Source organism: Cynara cardunculus (genome assembly GCF_001531365.2).
Source record: "Cynara cardunculus var. scolymus isolate 2C chromosome LG 2, CcrdV1, whole genome shotgun sequence".
In the NCBI taxonomy this organism is placed as follows: Eukaryota; Viridiplantae; Streptophyta; class Magnoliopsida; order Asterales; family Asteraceae; genus Cynara; species Cynara cardunculus.
The window spans coordinates 9,432,014-9,449,748 of record NC_037529.1 but is presented as its reverse complement, the minus strand read 5'-3'; the positions used below and the strand labels follow the sequence as shown (position 1 = coordinate 9,449,748).

At 35.3% G+C, this 17,735-nt stretch overlaps 1 protein-coding gene across 4 annotated transcripts; it reads left to right on the top strand.

Moving 5' to 3' along the window:
* The first annotated feature begins 4,541 nt into the window (after positions 1 to 4,541).
* Positions 4,542 to 14,511, top strand: LOC112506909 (protein OSB2, chloroplastic-like). 4 transcript variants are annotated; one of them, XR_003068492.1, is made up of 11 exons: positions 4,542 to 5,055; positions 8,740 to 8,878; positions 9,094 to 9,187; positions 12,125 to 12,207; positions 12,299 to 12,425; positions 12,528 to 12,598; positions 12,681 to 12,804; positions 13,550 to 13,614; positions 13,754 to 13,912; positions 14,007 to 14,080; positions 14,486 to 14,511. XR_003068492.1 is itself a non-coding variant. In XM_025111239.1 (10 exons), exons 1-9 carry the CDS (start codon positions 4,622 to 4,624, stop codon positions 13,898 to 13,900), a joined length of 1,284 nt encoding a protein of 427 aa, XP_024967007.1. In that variant the 5' UTR covers positions 4,542 to 4,621; the 3' UTR covers positions 13,901 to 13,912; positions 14,007 to 14,447. The 4 variants fall into 4 exon arrangements, 1 of the variants encoding a protein (XP_024967007.1); XR_003068491.1 differs by lacking the exon at positions 14,486 to 14,511 and adding an exon at positions 14,239 to 14,447; XR_003068490.1 differs by lacking the exon at positions 14,486 to 14,511 and adding an exon at positions 14,188 to 14,447.
* Positions 14,512 to 17,735: the final 3,224 nt, after the last annotated feature.

The window sequence follows — 17,735 nt, the reverse complement described above, 5'->3', positions numbered from 1 at the left end:
CCCACAAAACAATTCTGAACACTTTATATATGAAACAACATTATATAAATACACATGAATCTCAGTTGCCATACCCACAAGATATGGAGGGGTCGACCCTTTTCTTGGAATCTACTACTAGAATCACATCACCGATACATACATTGAATTTGATTGGTTGACTTTAGTTTACATGTTTGACCAACGGAACTCCATCGGATTTAATTATTTGGTTGGTAGAAGTTTTTTCGTTACATGAGGTTGGTCATGATGCTTCCTTCTGCCACGTGTGCACTTGCATACCAACCGCTTTGACTTTCTGGGTCAAACCCATTCCTATTTCTTTTTTTCTTTCACTATTTTCATAAGAAACTAAATTGATAAATAGAATTCGGAACCGAGTACAAATTGAATTTAATAACTCTTCATTTACCATAAAAATTTGGTGGGGATCTTTAACTAACAATCAAATTCAAATGGTCTATTTTTCGTGAGACCCGTAAGACTAATTTATGTTCATTGATCAACTTTATAAACAAATAATTTAATGGTCTAAAGTTGCACGATAATAATTTTGTGATTATTGAGAAATCTCATGACAATTTTGTGAATCGTAATTATGAATGTTCAGATTGTAGATCTAATCCAAGGGTTGAGAATTGGTCTTACGGGTATCACGAAAAACCCTTGGTCTTACATGATCTCAAGTCTATACACACACACACACACACAGAGGTAACCTTCTTTTAAGAAGTTGTTAATTTGTGAGATCAGTAACTTCCATTTTAAACCACAAAAGTTAGTTGGGAAAAAAGTAAAAACTTCTCTTTCTTTGTCCTCTATCTATTTTTTCTCTCATCTGTGCTATATTCCTCTCCTATCTTTTATCTTCTCTATCTTCTTCATATGACAAACGTACACACATAATGGAATATGAAAGGTGAATACATTGTGAACACTTTTTTTATAAATACTATTATAGTTTATGAACACATTGTGAATATACTCTAAATATACAAAGATAGTTAGAACTTGTGAATATAAACTAAATCAATAAAGTTAAACTTAAACATATCACTTATGAACAGAACGTGAACCTTATGAACGCCTTACGACAAAGAATTATTAAGATTGTTAACCTTGTGTTCACAGTGTGTTAAACTTACGTATACGATATGTATATTAATACGGTGATATGAGAGATAAAAAAAGAGAGAAGAGATAAGTATGTGATTTCCCTAAAAAAGTGCATTGATTTTTATTTAATAAATAATAAAAAAAATATTTCATAATTATCTTATCATCATACATTTGTTAATATGTATGTGTTTTTGTGTTGCTTGGACAATCTTATATATAAATGTATATTTTTATTTTATGTTAACCAAAATTCGCTATAACTACATCTATCAATATTTAAGAAATGTCTTTTCGGTATCTAGACATCGTCACAAGTTAAAATAATTTGTTTTATTTGTATTTTTTTTTCCCGCAAACCTGTCTTTTATAGTGTCGTCATTGGTATTTCTATCATGTTCAACGCGCAACTTATATTTCAGGAGATGTTTTACATAATCAACGTTAGTCACTCTAACAGTCTAACATCATGTTCGCTATACAACTAACCTTTAACAAACAAAATCAATTAATGGTAAATATTATGTAAATGAATTATCTTGTGAAGTTTTTCTAGATGTATTGATAACTCTCATTTTGAGTGTTATTTACACTTCGTTAATGTCTATTTTTATTCCCTTTTAGTGTGTGTTTTTCCTTTTATGTGTTTGTGTTTTCCTTTATTTATTTATTTGAAGTTGTTGAGTATATAAGTTTGGTTTTAACTATTGTATGTGTCTATAAATAGCCTAAAAGTCAGATTTTGAGCTGTAAGTCATAGTGGCGAGTCACCAATATGGCAAGCGGTTGAGTCAAGGGCTGAAGATATCATGAAAGTGAAAAGAAAGAGGACAATAGGGATAAGAGAAACATGGAGAAGAAGACACCAATGCTACATCACTCTCTCTCTCTCTCTCTCTCTCTCTCTCTCTCTCTCCTCGCCTATATAAAGAAGGCTTGTGGCAATTCATTCGAGGCATTATACACATCAAGAATCATCGGATAGTATTTAGTTATTGTATTCGCTCTTTAACTAGTCTAATTTCTTGTTCATCATCGTGGGTTTTGACCACAGTGGCAAGTTTACGCTTAATGCAATTTATGTTCGAGTATTATGTTCTTATATTATGTTTTTACTTACGAGCAGTAGCTAAATCCCCCTTTTGGATGTGGGTGTAAGCCAATCCCGAAAGTTTAAAATGTAACATTTGGGTGTTTCCAATTTTGCTAACTCTTCAGTTTGAATATTTGAGTTGGAGCTTTAATTCAACACAAACAAGCTAAGATCTTCATACTGGCGGACCTAAGATCTTCAAGATCTACTTAATACTGTTGGCAAACCGAAAGTTAGCATTTGTGAAAACTTTATGATAAAACGTAATCACAACCCATACAACGTAGCTTCGAGAGGAGGAAATTGTATGAGATTATTTTGTGACTGGTTTCATCAACCATTTGAGTTACTAATATATTCTCGGGGGAAAACTTACACCCATACCCATTTTTCATTAACTACTATTTTTAAGACATCAATATTCTGCCAACAACAAATCATTTTTATAAACTCTAAACTTTGCACCAGAAGTTCGTAAAAATCTATGATTCTTAATAGACTAGTCCATGTAGAAAACGATATTTGGTACCTATCATTGTATTACTTGAAAAAAAACGAACTCAATAGCGGTATGCACTTGCACCACTATTGTGTCACAGTTTACGTGTGTTATTTTTGCTATCAAGTTTTTGGCGCCCTTGCCGGGAATTGGCGCGATTTTAATCTTAAGATATTGATTTTTACTCGAGCCCATGTTGCGAGTTTTCTTTAACACCCTTCCATGTTGTATGCCACGGCTACAACACTCTTTCACCCCAATGGAAGGTTTTAGTTGGGATGCCCCTTATCACAATACTTTCAATTATCCATGGGAACCTCCTAATTTTTGTGCAAATATTCAAGATGACGACACTTACACTTCATTTGCACTTTCCTACCAAGATTGGAATGACACGTATTTTAACACAATTGACCAATCATGGGAGGCATGTTGATTATTCATGTGATTTTCGAGGGATGAATCAGTACTATGGATTCCCATCCTTTGTTACCAACTACCCACCCGATAATTTTTTTAAAACAATCTGAGCCATCTAACTCTTTTGAAACTACTTCCCCAAGCTTAATTGAAAGTCTTATAACATTTTTGGGAGATTTTACATCCTCTTTTGATGCCTTGACAATTCGGTTGAAACACTTAGTCGACGAGTTGAAATATCAAAGTCAAGGTCACTTACCAAGTGACAGTAAAAAATCAGGTATCTGTGTGATTATTTCCTTGTATATTAAAATCCTTTATATTCTTTATAATAAAAAAATACTAGATTAAAACTAATGAAATATACCAGATCAATTTCATTATAAAACACAAGTAAGGGGCTGTTTGTTTGGCTCTTAATGGTTACATTAAGAGCCAACCTCTTGATCGGTAAGAGGTCAAGACTGTTTGGCAAAAAAAAAACCCACCTCTTAATGGTTACATTAACCTCTTAACCATTTTGCACCTAGACCTTCACTCAACCATTCAGATGTTTATTTTTTCAACTCTGCCCTCTCATCGTCGATTCCAAACATCGCATCCCCCTCCATTCGCCGGCTTCCCCCCTCCCATCGTCGATTCCAGTCGCCGGCTTCCCCCTCCCATCGTCGATTCCAGTCGCCGGCCGTCTCCCCCCCCCCACGATCGTCGCCGCCCCTACTGCTTCCCGCCGGTCTCTCCTCCCACGCAAGATCCTCGTTCCTCATCCCACTCGATCGTGTTCTCCAGCGTCTTCTCCATCGACTCTGTTGTCTTCTACATCGTCTCCCACTCGATTTCAAAAAGGTATTTCCCTTCTGTCTCCTTAGGGCTGTTTGAATGAGGTAATTTCTCTTCTGTCTCCTTAGGGCTGTTTGAATGAACTTAGGGCTGTTTGAATGAGGTAATCGATTTGATCGTTGGTGGATTCAAGTTATGAGCTAATCATTTTGGTATCTGTTGAATCAAGCCATTTTGGTATCATTTTGGTATCTGTTGAATCAAGCCATTTTGGTATCATTTTGGTATCTGTTGAATCGATTTTGGTATCCTTATTATGATGAGTTGTGCCTGATATTTGGAAAGAGTAGAGGCAATGAGAAGAGGGTTAAAATGGTAATTTGTTGTCATTCAGTGAACATTTACCAAACAACCATATTTCATTCAGCACTTAACCATTCTGACCACTTAACAATTCTGTACAAAACCATTCAGCAACTGCCATACAGCCCCTAACTTTATATAATTCTCACGAGAACTCCGGTACTCGTCCATTAGATATTTTATCAGATGGTATACGTTATTTTGTTTTTGGACCGTTTAGATATTCTCTTCGCTTGAACAAGGCACTGGCAGGCCCCAAATGTCCATTTGGTTTTGACTTCTTTCAATACTCCTCCCCGTCTTCCTCACTTGTCGCTTCCTCCGCCGTGGCTGGTGTCGCCGCCGCCGTTATGAACGCCATACGTCGAGCAATCATTGCCGAACGAAAACGCCTGCTCACACTCTCTCCCACGTCTATCCTTCAAAAGCAACACGCTTCTTCCTCTAGTACTACCAGAAATACGTTCCGAACTCTCAAGTCCTCCAAAACCAGAGCGTCTGAAGTAAGATCACAACCGGCACCGGCACCGGCACCGGCACCGGCACCAGCATCATTACCTTCGACAACTAGCTCATCTTCGAATGACGTTCAGAAGGAACCAGTGACTTGGCCAAAACCTAGTGAGATTCCATGGCAAACGAAGGTCGTTAATTCGGTGAGTTTGATTGGGAAAGTTAAGATTCCAGTTCAGTTTGAAGCTTCTTCTGATGGTAAAAATTGGGCCGGCACCATCATTTCTCTAGACGATGCTTCTGAAACTTCCCCTTCTCTACCGTCTTTCTGGTACTACCCCCGCATCTGATTTTCTTTCGCGTATTGCTTTTAATTGCACATCGTTATTACTAATGTGTTCAGCAGTTAACTGTATTATCACTGGGTACTGTTGGTGGTATCCCATCCATGTTATGGTTGTGATATTTTTCATTCATCTTATAGTTACTCATCAGTTCTAAGTAAGTAGCTAATTGGACTTGGATGTGAATGGAATTGCTTTTTTACTCTTGTGACTTGGATTTTGAACCCTTATGTTTCACCTTGGATGGTTGTTATCGAGGAAAGCAACCAAAAACTTGAGTTATTTTGGACAAAAAGTGTCCGATAGATTGATAATATGTTCTTTTTGCATTTGAATCTTTATAATTCATCCAAAATCTCTTATTTATACGGAGTGTGGTGTTTTATTGCAACAAAAAACTAATATGATGGTTGGAAAAGTAAATAGCATTCATCTAAAGCCTTTTCGAGCTAACATTGTTAAGCGCCGCAAACTTTATAAAGATTATTACAGATCGAATGAAGTAGCTGTTTAGTCTGTAATGAACTTACACCAGTTCTTACATTTGAAAAATACCTGGGTTTCAAACTAAAAACCAAAGTCTTCCTCTTTTTTTTACTTTGTATTCTAGAAAGGAGAAATCATGAGGAAGAGTGAAAGAGAAAGAAAACTTGGGTGAAGTTCTTTTTCTTTCACCATAGGGACATTATTGGAACATGAAAAAGTGAAATTTCTTATAAGCAACAATTGTTGTTAAGAAATGGTTACAACCTTCAAACTTTGTGTTTAAGAGATTCAGTAAAATTCTAAATATATACCTCCTGACAGATTCTTAGGCTTAAAGCACAACGATTGTGAAAAGTTTGGGTTATTCTTTTTATGTCCAATTTTCATAACAAGAGTTAACACCGATTGAAGTAGGTAAAGCTTGGTTCTGAGAGAGAGAGAGAGAGAGTGTGGAAGTGTTTAAGCGAAGTAAAGTACTAAAAGTTTCTTATTAGTTACGTTTACTTCCTATTTATTGATTGACTTGATTACGCAGATCTCTCTAAATCCTAGAGACCCGCTTTTAGGAGCTTGTTAGCGATCACATGAGTTGTTACACACTTACACCTTTATTCCTGTTTTTTACTTTTAATGCATAGGTCGTTTGGCCTACATCGATATTTGATATATCTTTTGGGTCCATAACCTTTTTGGGCATGTATGTCTTTAGCATTATGGTTCATTGTTGGCTTATCTCGTCCATCCTAAGTTTAGGGCTTTTAGCTTGATTATTTTGGATCTAGACCTTATCCAATCCATATGTCTTTGAGTATCCTACCTTAACAGTTACCACGAGCTAGAATGCAAGATCTGGAAAGAGTCTCATAGAGTGGATACATGTGAGCAAATTATTGATTATTGTATCTTAACCTTACATAATTGGATATTTGTAACTTATATTAGTATTGGCATGCTATACAACATATATTCTATTATTCTCACTTGAAATTAGCCTCCCTATAGAGACTAGTTAAAAAGCATTTGTTAAGTCCAATAATATGTGAGCTCTTTCAAATAAGCATAAGTCCAACACCAATTTATTATTGAAAGATAGTGACATAGTGCTAACTAAATAAGGCTTTAAGGTGGATGGCAATTGATTTTTAGTTTAACCGACGTTGTTAAGGACATAGTTGTATTCTTTTTTGTTTATGTTTTCTTTTTGGCTCATTAGCTTTTCTATACTCTTCTTTCAATGCTGTTATGCTCTTCCTTATTTTGTATCTTTAGCAAACTACATTTAGCAATTTTTAAGAGGAAGAATTATTGTTTATGAACCCATTTCCGAATCTTCCTCCTTGCTTGAACTTGGGAAAAGGGAATGGGGTGGGGGATTAGTGGTCGAGTTAAGGATGAAGAAAAGGGAGTTGACAGACATGTATTGCTTTCTTCAACTGGTACAACTACAAACTTTTACGGGATGTTATTGGTGGATTGCAATTTGCATGCAGTTCAATATCCTAACCAGACTTTTGATTAAATTGCTCGTCTTTTGATGCTCTTTAATAAGCTGTCATACTGTCATGTTTGGAGTACGTTTACAAGTTTAGATGTTTCGGGACCTGAATTAGCTTGATTGGAATACATGATAACTCTGCAATGTTACCTTTACCCTTTTCCCCAAGGCATGTCAAGTTATAAACTGCAATGGCAAACATGCAACCTTCAGTAGAGCATCATAGTTTTTCTCCTGTGGTAACTATGCTGAGGGGCTGTTTACCAAATGCTTATTCGGGTAATCGCTTATCAAGTCACATTCTCTTACCGGATGAATATGACAAAGATCAATAATCTTATCTGGTAAGAGCGAAGGCACGAACCGAGAGTCTTACCCGGTAAGTGATGACGACGACTCTTACCACGGTCAGCGCTTACCGGGTAAATTGTCACATACGATATCGTTTTGGTAGACTAAAATATTGCCCGATAAATAAGATATAGAGTTGAATTTTACCATTAAGCGCTTACCGGGTAAGTGATTAGGTAAACGGCCCCTGACTTTTGCATCCTGTCTTGTGCTCCTCGCAGAAGGTCTTGAGCTCTGTTTGCTTCAGGTCATTCATATCGTTGGCGATATTTTAGTTCACAAATACTCGGTGGTTCCTTGTTTTCCTTTGATAGAGGTCCCTTGCAAAGTTTCATAGCATGCATGCATGCATACATGTAACTTGGGGATTTATTAATCTAATTAGTTTTATTAACCCCTATAGCATTGTATGCAGGTAAAATAACCATCAAAGCAATTCTACTTGGTAGGATGCCAGAGTGAAACTGCTTAAGACTCCCCCCCAAAAAATGGGGTTTTGACTGTATTTTCCATGCATCTCAAATTGTAAGCATTTTCTGGAGAATTCAAGGCAGGTATATCAACTAGTTAGATGTTATGGTTGTGCCGAGGTGAAGCCAAATCATGTCCCATGGTTGAGCTTCCTTGACCAATAAAGCCATGGATCATTTGACGCATGGATCTGCCTCAGGTGTTTGAGTGGTAATAGACAACAAAGGGACGTATCTGAGAGCAAATAGATAGAGAAACATTGATAGTAGAGGGAGAGGGGGCCTAAGGGAAATCATTGAATTAGCTAAGTCAGTAAGAATGACTGGGGCTGCGTAGAAAGCACAATACGTTCTTAGATTCAACATACCACCTTCTCTCTTGTATTATAGCTATTTACGTGGCAAACTCAGGCTCCAGGTTTTTTGAAAACAATTTCTGGGAACATATTTGGGTGTAGGAATAGTCTGTTAGACATGGTCTCAGTGTTCAGGGTATCCTTTGGGTCGTTAACTAGTGCCTGCGGTTCCAGCCTTCTTTGTGTAAGGATATCCTGTTGTGTGCAATGTCCCAACAGACTTTCCCAGTAGGCATCATGAAGGTGAAAAAAGTGAAACATGTTTTGTTGATCCTTAAGATAAAAAGCCTTAATAGGTTCACTGAGAGCTCTGAGTTTCACATCAAAGTAGAGGGGGTGTTTTACACGGTAGCAACTTCATGTGCGTTGTATGCACAACTTTTAATGGATATCGTGAATTAGTGATTATACATAACACTTCCTCTGTGGTATAGTACTTGGTTTATCTTCAACATTTGTAGACAATTTTCTGTCTTTGTTAATTCTTTGTTGCTTGTTTCTTATGCGATGCAGGATTCCAGTAATTTTTGAAGGTGACCTGGCACATATTGCAATGTGCCATTTGAAGGAAAAGGATTATGTGCATGTTGCTGGCCATTTAACTGTGGATGTCCCACCGTTTAAATTAAGTGAAGTTCAAGCCAATGTCCAGGTACAGTGGGGTAGCAAGAACTGACTGCATAAAAGTGCATGTACTCTTGTACAAGCACCACAAAAGAAAGATTATTTTGAAATTTTTGTGCGTTCATACTCCAGCGCAGAACCATCTTATCTGTTACTTCTCTCTTTTTCTGTTCCTTCTCTTTGTGTCTCATTCTAAGTGTATATAATTGAAATTAACTTTAAAACCTTGGTTGGAGTATACAGGTTATGGTTCATAGCATAAATTTTGTTCAAGTTTCTCAATCAAAGGAAATATCTACACCAGGCAAGCTGGATAAGTGGACTACTAAGAATTCAGGTAAACTGTGAACATAACGTTCTCATTCAACCCCTTTTATATTCCTAGAAAAATGAGGACCTTTGAAGCTTCGCCCTTTTTACTTTCCATGCTATATTTGTAAATAATTTTAAGAATCATCAAATCTTTTCCATACATATTTGCAGTGTTTCTGATATGTTTCGTCTCATTTGGAGTGCTAAGGGAGATAAAGAACACTTCACTAGATGGGATCATGATGATATAACATATTCAATACTCTGCTAACCCCCTCCCCAGAAAAAAAGAAAAAGAATTTTTTTTTGATGGACTTTGGCCATCCTTGCGTCTTACTTTTGAGAAGCTCAGAATTAGTGTTTACCATAGTAAAATTTGATGATACAGAGCATACAAGCAGTTTTTTTTTGTAAATAATGCAGTTCAGTTTTTTTGAATGTGCGTCAATTAATATCTATCCTGAATGAATGAACTAGTCACCAAGTGAGAATAAGTAGTTACATATATGTAATACTCTGTAAACATGGTGGAGCCCCCACTAATTATATGCCTAGACCTTGGATTTCCTTGATCATTCTTATTGGCTTTGCTGCTGATTTATTAACATGCTTCAAATAAAGTAAAAAATTTTAAACGTAGCCATTAAGCACCGTACTTGAGTTAGGGTGCAATATTCACCTCAATAATGAGTTAAGGTGCATTGTCCATGGAGAAACCTCCTGGAAGCAAATTCACCATGGTATTTCCTAGAACAGGTATGGCACTAGCTAAGTGATTATTTGGGCACGGCACGGGTATTGATGAAATATGGCTTGGCTTGTTTTCTTAAAGGGTTTGGCTTATTTTTTTCATTTTAAGTTCTTGTTCAAGGCTCCCAATACGTCCACGCTAAAAAACGGAGAAAACTTCAAATACTTGGACATTTTAGAGTCTTACAAAAACATAAAATATCCACACTCCTGATTCTGCAAACAGTTAGACTTTTAACGTTCGGTTTTGTACTTCTCCACCTCATCTATTTTTAATTCATAATTACCTGTCTTCTTGTTTGGTTCATTGCATGTGTCCTCTATTGATCAATATTTCTAGGCTTGTTGTTTATGTTCTTGTAGGATATGTTATCCAAATAGAGTTTGATCAGCAAGTACTTTGAACCAATGTGTTTCATCACACAAAACAATTACGAGGCAAGGAATAATAATACATGGTCTCACCTTCTTCGTTTGTTCCTTGTACTGGCATAAGGCCTTTCTGGTTCCTTGTCCAGTTTATTCCCCTTATCTTTGCTGGCTTGTTATTGCACTTTGCTCGTGTCAAGTCCTCTTGTGTGCTCAAAATGAATGACTCCTTCCTATGCATGTAGGATTCTAGATTTTTATTCATATGTGTTGGTCCAGGCCCAAGATAGAAGACCTTTCATGAAGTACAAATAAATCCTTATCGCATATATCAAGTATTTCAACAACCATGTTTGCGGGGATATAATTGTGATAAGTGGATCCAGGTTTTAGAAACTCTAAAATTAGAGGATAAGAGGGTGGATTTATACATATGCAGTGTGTACAAGTCTAAAACCAAATCAATAAGAGAAAAGAATCATAGCAGAATTCATACAATAAAATTATGAAATAAACATATACTTTAGCTTAAGTCGTATTTTTATTTTGCTTTTAGTTGATGCAGCCATATTAGTCTAAACTATCGAAGAAAAAGATTTCGTTGGTGTTGTCTCTCATCCTCTCTTTCTTGCAGACAGAACATTTAAGTTTTACTTGAGATTTTAGTGTGAATTTTCGATTTAAATTTTTTAAATTTTCATCTCTACTTGGAAAAACATAGGAACGGTCCTCTTGTATCCCCAAGTTTTTGGTTAACAGTTTGGGGGATATGGTCAATGCCACACTCCATGCACACCTCATTGCACCGCTAAAGAAGTAGGGGTTCAACAAAAGGTGGAAGAATTTCGAGTTCACAGAATCACAGTTCAAGAGTGAGTACAATGGATTATTTAAGGTAATCAAGGATCATATGTGAGTGAAGTCTTCGTAATCCGGAATTCAACACCACTTGATATAAATTTGATCATTTCCAACATAGACCTTTGGTGGGAAAGGGAGATTTGACTGAAGAATGGGTTTAGGAGACGAATGGTAGGCCGAGATTAACATAGGAGTCGAGAGAGATTCTGATTATTAGAATTTAGCATGGACCTGGCTTTAGATAGGAGAGCTTCGGAGGATACATACATGGTCTAAAGCTGGTGGTGTTTCTCTTGATCAATTTCTCATCATTCAGCTTTCCTCAATTAGATTGAGATAAAGGAGTTAATTTTTTATCATTTTCTAATATAGCAAAGGTTAGAAGAGCAGTTATTAAAAATGAAAGGGGATTCTTCAAATCTATAAAAAGGGGAAAAGTGAACTGGCTTAAGCAATATGTTTCTTCTTTCTTAATGAATGCTTCAGTCATGAAATTTAGAAGATGGGTAGTCAACATGCTGTATGATCAGTGAGGGGCCTTGTTGTTCCATTATCTTATTTTGCTATCTGCTTGGCATTTAACATATATGTCAAGCAATTATAGGATCATGTTTTATAACTCTGTGGAGTTCTCGCTCATGCCAAAAAAATTGAGTATTCACACAGTTCTGCATCTTGGACTGTGTTTTTCGATGCTGTTCTTGGCGTAATCTGAATGCTGCATTTCAATATGTCAAAGTGTCTGTTTATTATTACCATTAAATTAGGACAAGTTGAGATATATAGGGAACTCTTTATATCTTACAGTATTGAGCTGTTTATTTGAATTTCATTACATACAATGTTCATTTATTGGTATTTCTTATGCAGCCAAACTATTAGGACAGCTTCTATTTGGTTTGTTAGGCTGTTTTGACTTGGTCTATCTATATTCCTTCTGCTGTTTAGGTTGTATATTGACGTACTGTTTTAATGATCGTAGCAATTCCGAAGAACAATATTTTTGCTCAACAATCTTGTAAGGAACTCAATCTTATGTCTAAACAGCCAAGCACATCATCAGAGGTTGGAGATTATCTTATCAGAATCTGATGTTGAGTAGTTTTTGTTGCATAATATTTGTTTTTTCATTACCTTCTATTGACATATTTATCAGATGGTTGTAGCATTTGAAGGAAATCACGGTCAGTTACTTAACGGTGCTGAATCTTCCCCAGTCCATAACTCAAAGGAAGTGGGGCGTTTGCATTCTGATCGTAAAGCTGATAGACAAAGCATCCAGGGTATGTGATGTATTCTCTATGTATGTTTACATTTATCTGCTTTACAACAATGTGGATACTGGTTATGATACCAAGGGTGACAATTTCATTTCCTTTTGCCAGCTTTTTGGAGGGATCTTCTAATTAATTCGGAACAGTGGCTGGATAATCGTGAAAGCAAGCTCAAGGGCTTGGTCAGTACCTCTTAACAATCCACCTCTATATATGATATGCAGCCATTAGTAAAAGTTATGCTTATTATCCTAAGTACTGCAGGTGAAAGCCAAATACCCAGACTTCAAACACAAAGACACTGGTGTCGGGCTGTGGCTTAACAATGCACCAGCGGAGGTGTTACAAGGGCTTGGCCAGTTAAAGTTTTCTAGTAAGGGCGAAAAGGGTGGGTACTTTATCAACTTAGTTTTAAGTATATAATATTTCTATATGGCAAATACTCACACACACTCCTCATCTTTGATGATGTTTGAACCCTGCCAATGACCCTTAAAAAGTAAGATTGATATGTTCATGATTGCTGTTAGATTTGCAGTGTCGGTTATGATTGCTTATATTGGAGTTCTCGTTTTGACTAGTGTTTGGTTGTACCTGTAGAATGTTTTGTAATAGTGTCAATGTCTTGCATGATGTTTTTAAATGGAGATAGATATGTTCATACTGGCCAATTAACACACCTTATTTCACAAGGTTGACCATTGTTTACGTTTAGTTAATAACAGTCATATATTAATTGACGGGTTAGATAAACAGTTATCTTGATATTGGTTTTTATACTTGCAAAGTGTAGTAGACACATTAGCTGCATATACAATTGTTAATCAAAATTTTGTTCTTAATATATTGTTCTTTTTATACGTGCTTCATTGTACCATGTGCAGCTGTTAATTTATGACTTCTATACTCGGTGTAAGGGCACTATAATTACTTATTGTCAATTTGCCAATTATAGTCTTCATGGTGTCTGCATCCTGGAGTATTGATTTTGCCATTTGATGATTTTCCTTGTCAGACTCGGACCACATTCTGCCTTTCCTTAATATTTCCGACTTTTTATTTTTATTTTTATTTTTAATTATGATCATGTTATGCTCACAAATCTGCTAACATGTTTGTTGGATGCAATGTAGACGGTGATTCTTGGAAACATTTGGTCGAAAATCCTAATAAATGGTGGGATAACAGAGTGGATAAGGTATAGCTACTGATTTACTCCTCTCTCTCTCCTGCACACACACACACACACACACACACACCAACAACAGAGGTGAAGGGATACTTCCCTATATATATATATACATTGATCTTGATAACAAGTATCATGCTTCATACAGAGAAATCAGAAGGCACCAGACTTCAAACACAAAGATTCTAATAAAGCGCTATGGCTAGGAGACGCACCTGCCTGGGCATTATCCGGCTTGCCACCTCTGAAAGCTAAAACAGTTGATGTAGATACGAAAAAGGCATGGAGGTCATAGTAATTTCAGCCGGTAAACCATATATTCTCTTCTTTTTCTTTTTAATTTCTAAAATTTCTCCAGTGTCATCGTGAAAATAATGCATATGTTCTTGGCACTTTTTCAGATTTGCAGAAAAGTTGATGAGTTTCAAGGCTGATGCTAAAAGTACTTGCTCCCCTACAGACAACTAACTTTCAGGTACGTCAAAGGAAGCATAGATCTGTTGCTTCTTTCCCCTTCATATCATTGGAACTGCAAGCTTTTAACGTGCTTAAGATCTTCAAGCTGTATATGCCATCTTGCAGACTTCTGCCCGTTTTATAACATCTTTCATTCATGGTTGACACTTGACGCAGTATGTCCATTACATTCACTTGGACCGGTTTTTTCTTCCTAGTTTTCCAGCTTCTCCTAGAAACCATCACAAGACATTCATTTGAAAACCATTCTTCACTCATCGTCTCTTCTGTTTATCATGAAACTCTCTGCGTTTTTGTGTAGAAAGTTTTGTATGTTTTTTTAATATCGGCACTGTTTATTAAAAAGATGTTGGCTTAGGGTCCGTTTACGGAATGCTTACCGGGTGTTACTTACCTTACCTAGTGAGCAACTGAGCATGGCAATTGGCGAAGACCGAGATTCTTACCTGGTAATGAGGGAAAAGACCCTTACCCGGTTAATGCTTACCGGGTAAGAGGTGCTTACCAACAATCCATTTTGATGGCCAAGAGTTTTACCTAAATAAGGTAAGTACGAGCGACGACTCGTACCAATAAGTGCTTACCCTGTAAGCGTTTGGTAAAACGGCCTTTGTAAATATTTTCCCACTCGAGTGGAATGTAATGCTTGGTTTTTTTCTTCTTTTGGATGTCATTCTAATGATAAGACATTTCACCTACAGAAGTCAACAGCCAAATGTCAATTAGGAGGATATTTACTTAAAACAATATCTAGTGAAATCTAATATGATACCTGATGTCACATTATTAGACGCAATTGTGCTACCTTTTGGGCTAAATTAGGACAACTGTTAACCATGGAGAAACATGCTTGATTAGGAACCGGTCGAGGACCATTAGTCAAGTACAAAGCATACAATATTACGGTCGGGGGATTAAATAAGAAGATTGAATATCATGCGAAGGTAAGAAGAAAATACTGAAGTAAGGCTTATATGTGAATCATTGAAAAATTCAGTTGAAGATGCATATGTAAACCCATATGAATAATCTGTAACGTCAGTTCACGTATGGATCTTTAAATATATTTTCTCGAGTTTTTTTTAATGATTTACATATAAATATTTTGTTTTTATCTTTTCATGGTATTTAGCCTTTTTTTTTTAAAGCTAAGGGGCGGTTTGCCAATTGCTGAATGGTTTGGTGCAAAATGATTAAGTGGTTAGAATGATTAAGAGACTCTCATGATATAGTGCAAAATGAAATATAATTGTTTGGTAATTGTGTACAATGAAATTAGGGCTCTTAATTGTTAAGGGAGATCCATAATACAAAAATCATTCAGAGGGCTTTAGAACCATTAAAAGACAGATTTTTTTTGTCAAACAAGATTTACCTTTTAATAATTCAGAAATAGTCTCCTAATGAAACTATTAAAGACACATGTTTATTGAACCATGCAAGCGCATACCAATAATGCTTTAGTAACTTGTATTTTACATTTTAATTTGTAAAAGCTGTACTTGCAAACAATATGATGGTCTAAATTCTTTAGTTAATAATACTTAATATGACTAAAATATGATTGCATTACAAAAATCCCCCCTCAACTCGCTTTGCAACTTTAGTCTTTTAATTTTTCTATTCAACTATTTTATCTAATCAAGTTAATATACCTTTCACATTAGGGCCCGTTTACTAAACGCTTACCCAGTAAGTACTTACCGGGTAATTTTCCTCACCGGATGAACATGGTAAGACCAAGAATCTTACCCGGTAAGAGCGATGATAAGGATGGAGAGTCTTACTCGGTAAGTGAGGGTGATGACTCTTACCCAAGTAAGCGCTTACCAAGTAAATTGTTGTATATGATATGTTTTGATATACTACAATCTTACTCAATAAAATAAATTATAATGTTGACTTAAGCACTTACCGGGTAAGTATTTAGGTAAAGAACTCCTTACTTAGGGCTCGTTTACCGAACGCTTATAGGGTAAGTGCTTACGGACAAGAACATCTACCTTATGGGGTAACATTCCGGGCCATTAAAATGGATTGATGGTAGGCATTTATAACCCGATGAAAGCTTATCAGATAAGAATCATAATTCTAATTGGGTAAGACTTTCGATCATTGTTTTTCCTCTTACCATAGTAAATGTTTAGTAAATGCCCCTCATACACGTTAACTAAAAGTAAAAAAAGGTAAATTATATTAAACATAGGATATTTGGGGTGTATTGGTGAGGACAAATAGGGTAATAATGTGTGTGTGATTGATGAGATGTAGTGGCACATGTTAGTGGTAAGATGGTGATCATATTCCATGGTGGGTACTTGATGTTGGTCTTTATGTCATGCACCTTTCTCATCATTGTCTCCTTTCCTCTCATCATCCATTTATTTCTCCAAAAGATGAGGAATAGATATTTTAGGAAACCTAAGCGGCTACCAAACTAGCCAAACATTTACTAAGTAATATTACCTCACTGAATGAATATGATAAAGACCAAGAATTTTATCCGGTAAGAACGAGAGACCAAGAGTCTTACCCGATAACTGAGGGCGACGACGCTTACCATGGTAAGCACTTACCCGGTAAGTGAGGGCGATGTCGTTTTGATGGACTAAAATCTTATCCGATAAGTAAATAATAGTGTTAAATTTTACTGGTAAGCACTTACTGGGTAAGTGTTTGGTAAACGGCCCCTAAGTTATTATTTTTTTTAACGAATTCTTCAAAACTTTCAATAAAATGAAGAACGTAAAAGACAAGTAGTGAAAAAATTTAAATTTGTAAAATCTTAGAAGTTGAATGCTTAAAGCATCCGCAATGAAGGTTCCTGTTGAAGTTTTTATAAGAACTTTACTATAAGGCTGAGTTTTTTATTCGGTCAAATGTTCTTAAAAGAACATAGGTGCTTGAACAAGAATTAAGATTCTTTGTCTACGTTTATTTTTTATTTTATTGTTTTTAATCATTTTATTTTGTTTTCATAAATATGTAAAAATATAAGTTAAAATTCATTAAAAAATATCTAACTTTTTTAATTATTACAAAATATATTTATTAATTTTTGTTCTATTTTTCATTTCTTATAAATTTTTATACAAGTATTTGTATTTTTTAATAAATTTATTTTTTTATTATCTACGTTTAGATTATTTTTTAAATACGTGCTCGCGCAATGCAGCGAGACATATATCGATTTTAATGTTYTATTTTATYATTTRTCTYTGTCGMTGTTATAATACGATTTTATGTGTTTTTAADAAARCAATAATGATTTTATTTTTGAATAAAATATAAATTTGAAAACAAATATATCAATGTTAATATCAAAACAACTATTTAAAAGTTCTCATTTTGTATGTAATTTCTTTAATTTATTTTTTAATTATAATTTAAATTTAAGTTTAATAACGAAGTAATTTATTTTTGGTTTAATAATATAATGTTTTATAAAAACAATAATTAAGTATTCTGTTAAAACTCAATGATTATCCTAATTATATTTTAGATTTTTTATATTTAAAATGAGATGTTTATCCTGTATTTGATTATGTTTATCTGTAGTTAGTTACACGAATTTAGATTTGGAGCTTTAATAAGTTGTACTTACGTACAATCTATTTGTAATCTTGAGTTTTAAGTTATATGCATTAATAAAT